At 38.2% G+C, this 11,027-nt stretch overlaps 1 protein-coding gene across 4 annotated transcripts in view; it reads right to left on the bottom strand.

The window, feature by feature from the left end:
* Nucleotides 1-11,027, bottom strand: part of NFKB1 (nuclear factor kappa B subunit 1) — a 122,054-nt gene that overhangs the window by 96,991 nt on the left and 14,036 nt on the right. For all 4 annotated transcript variants that reach the window (XM_027117017.1, XM_027117015.1, XM_027117011.1 and 1 more), the window contains exon 2: nt 1,775-1,820. In XM_027117017.1, coding sequence (XP_026972818.1) covers nt 1,775-1,813 — 39 coding nt within the window. In that variant the 5' untranslated portion in view covers nt 1,814-1,820. The remainder of the gene's footprint in view (nt 1-1,774; nt 1,821-11,027) is intronic.

Raw genomic sequence — 11,027 nt, 5'->3', positions numbered from 1 at the left:
CATGGTCGCTGAGCCTGCGCGTCCGGAGCCTGCGCTCCGCAACGGGAACGTCAAAAACCCAAAGCGCCCCAACCACAGAATAAGAAAAAAAAAACAAAGTATTGAGTTGGCCAAAAAGTTGGTTTGGGTTTTCCATAAGATGTTACAAAAAACCTGAACGAACTTTTTGGCCAACCCAATATTTCGCTTTTGGTTTCTGATTCTTTGCATGCATAAATTTGGGAAATACATGTTTTAGGTGGCTAAAGTTTAAGTGTGAAATGATTACAAAATGCGGACCAGGGTGTCCTGGCACCTAGTGTTCCCTCTCTTTGTCTAACCTAGCAAATTACATCTTTCAAATCTCAGCTTACATAGACTTCTTTTGGAAAGTCTGCCTAACCCTCCTCTTCTTCCCAGGCAGCACGGAGTGATCCTCCTGGACATTTCTGTCCCATACCGTGCAGACTACAACTACAGCATTTATCACCATGTGGAAACTATTCATGTCTCTGTCCCTCCTATTAGAATGGCAGCTGCCTGAAATGTGTCACATTTTTGTACCCCTCCTTAGCCAATGTTCTGGTACATAGTAATGCCTCAATGAACAGCTCATGAATGAATAAATATCAGTATTTTAAATACACTTAATATTTAATTACCCTAGAGTCTGAAAATTGCTTGCAAATGGTTCATTAAATATATATACATTATATAAATAAATCTCTTTCTTTCTATATATATAAATATACATATATATGTATAGGGCAAAATATTACCAACCAACGAAGATTTGTTGGACTATCCAATATTTCTACAGGCTTGAAATTGAAAATTTTCAAGTACAAAGTTAGGAGGGAAAAAAAAGGACACTGGTATCCCTTTATAACTGCAAATATAATTATAATGAACAGTTTTACATTCCCAAAGCACATTCATTGCCCATTAAGTCTTTTAAAGATCCCTGTGAGTGAAGAGGGGAGGGGGGTGCTAAGTAATTCCTCAAGTTTTAAGAGCAGCCAGCACTTGGTTAAGATCTTTGAATTCTAAGTCCTTTTTACTACACCAATCTGCCTCATTAGGTGAGTTTTCAATACATACTTTGTCTTCTCCCCCAAAATGGTATGTTCAAGTCCTAACTCCTAATACCTCTGAATGTGACTTTACTTAAAAATAGGGTCTTTGCAGATGTAATCAAGTTAAGATGAGGTCATACTAAAGAATGGGCCCTCAATCCAATGCCTGGTACTTTTACAAGAGAATAGAGGAGGTTTGGATACAGAAACACAGAGGAGACAAAGGGAAGAAGGCCAATGTGCTGGAGTGACGAAGCTACAAGCCAAGGAATGCCAAGGACTGCCAGTAACCACCAGAAGCCAGGGGAGAACCACAGAAGAGGTTCTCCTTCAGATCTTCCAGAAGTAACTAACCCTGTCATCATCTTGATTTTGGACTTCTAGGCTCCAGAACTGAGAGAGAATATATCTCTGTTGTTTTAAGCTACCCAGTTTGTTGTAATTTGTTACAGCAGCCCTAAGAAACTAATACAAGTAGTTATCATTTGATCTGAAGCATATATAACTTTTATGCAACAATATGTGACAGCAGGGTTTAAGTTACTCATTTTACATGACATGTCCTCTCAGACCTTACATAGAGGGAAAGAAAAAACAATTTAAAAGAAATTTTTTACCACTTTTAGAGTTTCCCTGATAGTTACTATTGTTGCCTCTGTATATTTTAAAATATGAATACATTTACAAAAAATTATTAGTGAGATTATTAAAATACTTACTTGTTCATGCCCTCCCAAATATGGGTCGTCTTCTGCCATTCTGGAGCTGTACATCAAAAGAATACAAAACTGAACTGTAAAACTGGAAGGAACCTTAAAAATTCCACAATGCAGGAGTAAACTGCTTTATTCCAGTAAGACCAAGTATAACCCTTTTTTAAAGACCTTAGGAGGGGGATATGGTGTAGTTCCTCTTTGGAATCTAAATCTAACAGTAGAAATATTGCGTAATCAAGGAATTACCATTCACATCTAACCCACAACACTGATGTCAACCTCACAGTACTGTCCTGGAGTTTGGTACAACTAGTCTTCATCCTCTGTATAAAAATCATGCCATTAGATTTCTTAGAGGCCATTTCTTTTTGTCACCATCTAGACTTCAAAGATTCACTTAGCTCTTTGTATAGGTTATTTTCCAACCCTTCATGAATTCTGTGATAGTCCTAGAACTATCTCCCCACTTTCTACGTGCCACTTGAGTTGAGAAGCTCAGAGGGGGTCATTTTGCTGTGAGAGGGCCTGATCAGTGCTTTGCATAGCACAGGGTAGGACAGCTACAGTGTGCCGTGCTCTGTCCCCTAGAGCACTCCGCTGCTGCAGGCCACTTCCTCTGTCAGAGTGGTCCAGAAACACTGTAACATTAAACATGCAAGCAAAAGGCACAAAAATAAGAGCCCTTATTATCAAGGCTACAGTCTCAGATTTACTCAACCCCAGCCAGATACTAAAACATCACAGGCCCTAGCAATCTTCTGTTACCCAGAGGCCTTGACAAAAATTAAGAGCCACATGACCAGATAAAAACAGTATCTAAAATCACATATCATTTTGGATTTACTTAAGAAATATCCTTATCATTATTTTAAATATGTATAGGACAACTCTAGTTAAATTTACTTAGATCAAAGTTTAGACATATTGCCTGAAAACCTAGAAGATAAAAAAAAAAACAGAGCTGAAAGATTTGAAGCCAATTTTTCTCTTTCTTTTTTTCTCATGAAGTCTATAAAGCATTCAACGGCACTTGAGTCTGGGCCTGTCCCAAAGTGTTAGCTGTCCACCAAAATCTGTTCTCTCCTTTTCCACAGTAATAGAGCTGTAACTGGAAACACACTCAGCCAGAGTATACCCCACCCACACTCCTGTGGGGTTAGGGATGGTCATTAGAAGAAACGCTTGCCAGTGGAATGTCAGAACTATTTATTGTGTGCCATTTCCAGGTCTGGACTTAAGGCCCTTGACATCCTTCCTCCGTGTTTTTGTTTCTTCTCTGTCCCACTGGATTAAAACCTAGGCATGAAGACCTGGCACTTACATGATGATGAATGGCAGCTAAGACTGATGGTGATGTGAGAAAGAAATCAAAGACTGTGTTCTTTAACCGGGTGTACTGTTGGGTCTCTTTGTTAGAACAGTTTAGCCCTCACTCTAATGAATATATCATTTAACATTCCAAAGTCCTCCAAAGAGGATTCCGGTTTCCAATGAAATCCTCTCCTGCTAGGGCCCTCTGTGACTGGGGAGGAGGGAAAGAGCATCGGAGGGCTCCTAGTGGAATGCAGAGTAGTGCTGAATTTCAACAAAAGGGAAAAGAGCGGCTCTGAGTTCTACAGAACAAGAATGCCATGCAGATTTGCAAGAAAATATTCGTCTAAAACAAGAAACTATTGATTGAAGATTTACAAACAGCTGTAGTTAAGACAAACAGCTAAAAAAAAAAAGGAAAACAGACCTTTTAGTGAAGAAGAATTAAATCATTAGAAATTCAAGAGTTCTTCCACTGCTGAGTGTGTGACTTTGGATATATAACTAACCCACTGTGGCCTCTGTTTCCTCATCTGCAAATGAAAGACTTTGATAAGGGATGGACCTTTGAAAGGAATAGAATTTTGTTGTGCTCGGAATATGTTAGTTAGCTAATAAATACTTATTCACAGAACAAATCACCTAAATCATAACTCTTTCTGTAAACTTGGAGTTTTATACGGACTTAAGTATATATCCATATTAAAGAATCATTAGCATAATTTTCACTTATATGAAGGATACCAGTAAATAGTGTTACACTGAAATACAGTGTTAACACTAGTTACAACATTCCATGTGAAAAATTCTTATTCTTAGAACACAGAAGCCCAAAAAGCTTCCAAGAAAAATATTAAGACCATTTTTTTTTTGCCTTTAATGTGGGTTGATCATTTGAATCCTCTCAATCTTAGCCCACAGTCTTTAAAGGCAAAGGGAGACTGCTGACTTGTTAAACTGACAGAACCTGTTCAGAACCTCTATTACACTGATTTTATGTATATATTTAAACCTGTGGATGGTTTCCTGAACTCTGATTGAATGTAAGGTGGCCCTGACCCTAATTTTAAAGACTCAACTAAATCTACTTTATTAGAACTGATGCAGGGTTATTATCATGATCACCACTGTACAGCACACCTCAATGAAGATCTCTAAATCGTAAGCACAGGACAACACACCAAATTAAATACAGTCCTCCCTCCAATATCCTCCCCGTGATTTATGCACGACTGAGTGCCCAAAGATCATGGTTTTAAAAGCCTAACAGCAGCCCAAGAGACACTGGGTGACGGTTAAAATCTGAACTTTTACAGCTTCTGTGAGACAGAGTTCACTGTGAAGAGCTGAGGTAACAGCAGGCTGAGAGTGATGTCAATGTTAATTCATGATTTAAAAATAAAATGTCAAACGAAACCAAGAATTATTTGGAAAGGATGAATCACCATAATATTTGCATTAATTGTAAGAGCAGGTTTTATTTCAAAATTTTGAAATACCAACTAAGCCTTTGGAACTGAAGGATTAGGAAAGACCAGGGAAAGCCTCTACTGCCCCCTTGCTCCCCCAGCCCTTCCCCTCACTTTCCCTTTGCACACAGTTCTGTGCTTTTGAGGAAGGACCTTGAAACAGAACGGGAGACACTGGGTTGACTGGTGAGAAGATGGGCCTAAGCTCTGCCATCTCTCTCCCCCAACAGTGAGGCTTCCAGAAAAATGTTCACACCATGAAAATTCATACAGCTAGCTAGCAATAACTAAAATATCTCCCTGAGTGAATTGTTTGTATTTCTCACATGAAAGACATAATGTTGTAACTGGCTAAGTTCTGAATATATGATGAGTTCTGCATGAAACGCCTAATGGATTATTTTCCACACGTCTGTGACAATTCCACCACTGACATCAAAGGCCAGCATAAGTGGTTCTTAGTGAGGGCAGCAAAACCAAGGCCACAGGGTTGGACGATTAAGGGTAGAATTGGTGGCGCTCCCCTCCTTGTAACTGGGGAAATTTTCTAGGATCAGATATATTCACACTTTTTGATCAGGGCCCACTGTAAGAAAATATATTCTATTAGATTTCATTAAAAAAAACAACTACCATTAAAATCCATTAAAATGATTTCATGAGCCACTAATGGGTCACGACCTGCAGTTTGAAAAACAGAATTTTAGGTACCATCTAGAGAATAGAGTTGGGAATCAGAGAGATCAAGTGTCTCCATTTTCAAGTTTATTTTCAGCCACAATGGACATCACTTAGGTGTAATTTTAGTACCTCATCTTGGATGAAATTACAAGAAAAAGAGTGACTTATTACCATCTCTCTGTTGGATAATAAATAAAGAGAAAGAATATACTGGAGTTTCTTTCCACAGAGGAATTTTTTGGAGGAAACATGCTGTAAGGTTTATGCACTACATATGTGAAACATTGTACGTGTACTACATATAATATAAAACATTCAAATAAAGAGTGTCTATTGACTCTGCAATTCCACTTCCAGGAATTTGTACTAAAGAATTACATGAGCAAGTGTGCAAAAAAATAAGTACAAGAATATTCACTGCAGCAAAAAACTGGAAAGAGTCTAAAAGTCCTTTGATAGGAGATTATTTAATTATAATTATGCTACATTCATAGTTATATGTTATGTAACTGCTAAAAATAATAATTCACATCCATATATAGTAACACAGGGACTTTTACTCCCTAAGTTATAAATTTCTGTTTTAATTTTCTAACTTAATTATGTAATTGGAAATATATTTTTTAATAGAAAAAAAAGAGAAAATCAAACACTGTCCTGAATTTAAAGTTTAACTCTGACATCTTTAACGGTTAATGATATACAGTGAAGAAAACATAAAGTATGAATGAATCAAAAACTTCTAAGCACTACTGGAATCCTCTTCGTAATAAATAGAAAAAAAAATTAACTTTAAAGTGGCTATTTATTTACATCTTTCTGATGATATACTGACTTAGTGATGAAAGAAAAGTAAAGTTAATGGTGATTTAGTTACTTTTCTCAGAAGAGCTGATTTTTTAAAGTTTTTGAAAAAGAATGAATATTTGTGTCCTACCATGTTTAGATTTGTATAAACTCATTTTCTATGTTTTTCCACTCCTCCATCCATTTTCAGCTCCCTATTTTTTTTTTTTTTTTTTGGTACGCGGGCCTCTCAGTGCTGTGGCCTCTCCCGTTGCGGAGCACAGGGTCCGGACGCTCAGGCTCAGCGGCCATGGCTCACGGGCCCAGCCGCTCCGCGGCATGTGGGATCCTCCCGGACCGGGGCACGAACCCGTGTCCCCTGCATCGGCAGGCGGACTCCCAACCACTGCGCCACCAGGGAAGCCCTCAGCTCCCTATTTTTTGAGTTGGGTACAATATGACCAATTAACACATAGAATAGCTACCTAATAAGTACAAATGCATTGTGCTTGGAGCTGGTATAAGATAAGGTCCCTGTTTACAATGGAATACCAATCTAACAACATTCAACTATTACGGCATGCAAAGCTTACTAGCACAGTTAGGGATACATAGCAAATGTTAGCCATTTTATTAGGTAGCACCGTAAACATTATGTTTATAATAAATTACGGGAATAATAGGCAGTAAGAGTATAGGCACTCTGAGAAGAATCAAGTATTTTTCTTCCAAACTTTATGTTTATAATAAATTACGGGAATAATAGGCAGTAAGAGTATAGGCACTCTGAGAAGAATCAAGTATTTTTCTTCCAAACATTATGTTTATAATAAATTACGGGAATAATAGGCAGTAAGAGTATAGGCACTCTGAGAAGAATCAAGTATTTTTCTTCCCCGTCCTACACATTTACTGATACACTGCCACATTCCCTCCCTATCCTAACCCTTATCACTGCTGAATAAAATGTTTGCATTTTGCCTCCAGGGACATTTGGCAATGTCTGGAGACATTTTCATCTGTCACAACCCGCAGGTGGTCCTACTGGCATCTAGTGCGTAGAGAACAGAAATGCTGCTAAACATCCTATAATGCACAGGATGGCCCCTCACAGTAAAGAAATATCCGACCCCAAATGTCATTAGTGCCAAGGATAAGAAACCCAGTTGCATGCCACAGTGTCATGATAGTATGCTGGTTCACATGGAGAAAGAACTAAACTTTACTGACTACCTCCCATGAGTAAGGAATTAGAGATAGTGTTTCATATATTTCAGTTAATTCTCACAATATTCCTGAGAACACTGAGGTTTAGAGAGAAGAAGCCATTCGCTCAGGTTGATAAGAGTAATGCTGGCTGCTCTGACTCCACGGACTATGATTCGAATATCACTTGTCTAAGAGGCAGAATTGATTTTCCTTCTGGACTCACAACTTTATTTTAATACAGCATCTTTGCTCTAGGTCTCCTGAATGTTCAGGCTGGAGGTAGTCTACCCATAGCACAGCCTGAAAAGCAGAACAGCACTGTGACAGTACACAAAACTTAAGGGAGTCCTTCCTGAGACAACCAAATGTGAAGTTAAAAATACGAAACAATGTTAATGCAAGTGGTAGTTGCTTTTTGTTTTGTTTTGTTTTAGATGTCTCCATTGATCAAGTTCAAAGGATAGAAAGAGAATAAAGAGATTCTCTCTGAAAGCTGCCCACAGAAAACACCACACTCACTAATGGTATGATAAAAGTACGTAGTACATATTTAAAATTAAGGTATATTGAAATGCTCCTTGAATGCTTTCATTAATTTAGTCATTCATTAAAAAAAATATTGAAACTACTATGTGTCAGTTACCAAAGATACCAAAGTACACAAGAGTGAAGCAGTACCTGTACTCACAGAGCTAACAGTTGTGGCAGACTGAAAGCAATGGCCAAAAATTCTTTGCAACTCCACCTGACAAGAGGAAAAATCTATTTCTCCATCCCTTGAATCTCGGCAGGGCTGTAACTTACTCTGACCTACCTCAACACAGTGAGGTAGAAGGGTGAGTTTTAAATGCAGACTTCAAGAGGCCTTGCAATGACCAACCATTCTGTTCTCTTGGAACACAGCTGCCATGTGAATAAGCCTGGGCCAGCCCACTGGAGGATGAGAGGCCACATGGTGCAGTGAGGGGAAGTCCTAGCAGAGGGTCCCCTGGACCACACAGCACCAGCTAAGCAGCCGAAAGACTTCAGAGATCCCCAGAGCCAGGCGAGACCAGATGACCTAGACAGCCTCCCCAACTGGGAGAAATAACAAATGTTTGTTTCTTAGTTAGCTTTGTGGTGATTTTTTTATGTAGCCAAAAGCTAACTAATGCAACAGTTTAGTAAGTAGGAAGACAGGCAAAAACAATGCAACACGGTAAGTGTCATGGGAAATGGCAGGTATGTGGGGAATGTGTTAGACATCTTGGTGATTCAATAATTACACTTTCTTTGTTAGGGTCCTATTTAGAACACTCTTTGTACTCATTTTTACTTTATTGGCCTATTCAGTTTCCAGCGGAACAAAAGAAAGAAGGACAAGAGGCAAAACCACCATGGTATAAACAGAAATAAAATTAGCACTGTTAAAACCTTCAAAATATAAATATTAATGAATTGCTGCTAGCTTTAAGCAGTGATACCATTATAAAACAATAATGTTTTTAATCCTTTCAACTCCCTACTATCTAACACCAAATTCATCACTCCTATGGCAATGGGCCCCATTCCTGACTTTCCAGGTTTTGCCAATATATCATTCTCTCCTGTACTCAGAGCCAAAACTTCAACATTTTCTCCTTTTCCCTCTGCTTATTTCACACCCATCCAGTCAATAATCAATTTCTGTTGATTTTTTTCTTTGTATTATTTCTTGTATCTGCCCCTCCTTTGCACTTTCCTTTCACTGTTACACCCTAGTTAAACATTCATTGCCTTACCTCTGAATAACAATGATAGCCTCCATACTGTTCTCCTTTACTGTGGTATTTCTTCTTCCTTAAGCCTCTTTCACATTATTGCCACATTACTTACAAGACCAAGTCGAAAGCCCTCAACCGTTCACCATATTGTACTATAAGCATCACCTTAATAGGCTCTTAATGCTTAATAGGTGATGCTTATCATATAATATGCTGAGTGGTTGAGGGCTTTCCACTATGTCCTAATACTACATCCTAACCAAAACCTTCTACAACAGGCAGACTGATCATTCAAAAATGCCTTGCTCATTTGCATCTTGTGTATTTGTTCACAGTATGCCCTGCATCCTAAAATGCCACCTTTCCTACTTAAATATTACCCAGTCCTCAAGCCTCTACTGAAATCCAACATTTGCCAAGAAACCCTATATTTCCTCTGTAACCTGCAGCTTTATAGTCCACATAAGGGCTATAATACTTCTGTGTATCGATGACTGCACACTGAACAACATACTGTTCTACTGCAATTTAACTTTATATATTTATCATCTTTTTAACTGGATATAGATGCCTAAATATAATAGTTTTACTTCTTTGAATCGCGAAATTAGTAAATAAGTACTTTAAAAAAATTACCTTTGCATTAATGGTAAGAAACAGTGCAATTCCAGATTTGTTCAAATGTGGACTTTTGGTTTCAGTCATGACACTAACAATTATTGAACTTGCCCCATTGCCATACTCAAATGTAAAGCTATACAAAATACTTGAAGCAATAATTTAAGACACTGGACAAGAGACAGTATAAGGCTGTATACCATAAGAGAATGGAAATACTTGAGGTGTGTTCCAAACTCACTTTTTGACTGAGGGCACGTTCCAAACTATGACACAAGGACGTAGAGCCCAAATAGAGAGCAGCAGTCTCACAGGGGAGAGTAGCAGAAAGGAGAGATACACAGAGAAAGAGGCTCATAAATCTCCAGAGGGGTCACTTCTGGGCACTGGCCAAATATAAAACTGTGCTAGTGCAGGACAAGATTCTGCAGAGCCTACTAGAAAATAGCTGCTGGGGATCCAGATCCAGGGACAAGGGGGAACAATGATAAGCTGAACTGAGATTCCAGAAGTTCCCGGAACTTCTGAGAGACACTGAAGTTCTAATCATCTAGGGTGAAGAGACGTCACTTAACAATCTTAACATTCAGTTGTGACCTCAGAAGACCATGCAATGGGAGTAAAGGATATACCCTAGAATAAGGGCTACTCTAAACTCATCTTAATAAAACCAGGTGATCCACCAATAAATTTATTGCCCGTTACCACAAAATTCAACAGTCTTTAACAGAAAACAAAGATCCATACTCTCTACAATGGGGTATTCACAATGTGCAACACAAAATGACAAAACATGCAAAGAAGTAGAAAAATGTGACTCAGAAGAAGAAATATGACACAAGTGATGAAATGAGCAGCCAGTACCTTTAAAACTGCCAATAGTAACATGTTCACGAATGTAAAAGGAAATATGGATATAAGGGATAAACAGATAGGAGATCTCAGCAGAGAAAAGAAAACTATTAAAAAAGAAAAATAACCAATGGAAAATTCTAGACTGAAATGAAATTTCACTAGGTGTACTTATTAACATATTGAGCAATGGGGAAGAAAGGATCAATAAACTTGAATAATGGCCAATAAAAACTATTCAAGTGAAGCACAGAGAAAAAAGGCATAAAGAAATTAAGACACCTTCAGTGACTTATGAGACAACATGAAGTGGTCTTAACACATGTATAATTTAGAATCCCAGAAAGAGGGAGAAGAGAGAAAAAATATTTGAAGAAATAATGGTGGAGAATTTTCCAAACTTGATTAAAAAAAAAAATCAACCCATGACCCAAGAATCTCAAAGAACCCCATGCTGGATAAACACAAACAAAACCACAGTTAGCCATATTACAGCCATACTGTGAAAAACTAGTAAGAAAAAGAAAAAAATCCTAAAAGCACCCAGGGACAAGGGGAAACAATGATAAGTATGATAGCTGACTTCTC

This window comes from Aethalodelphis obliquidens, unplaced genomic scaffold, assembly GCF_003676395.1.
Source record: "Aethalodelphis obliquidens isolate GAN/ISIS:26980383/991018 unplaced genomic scaffold, ASM367639v1 scaffold17, whole genome shotgun sequence".
Classification (NCBI taxonomy): domain Eukaryota; kingdom Metazoa; phylum Chordata; class Mammalia; order Artiodactyla; family Delphinidae; genus Aethalodelphis; species Aethalodelphis obliquidens.
This window is presented reverse-complemented; position numbering and strand designations above follow the sequence as displayed.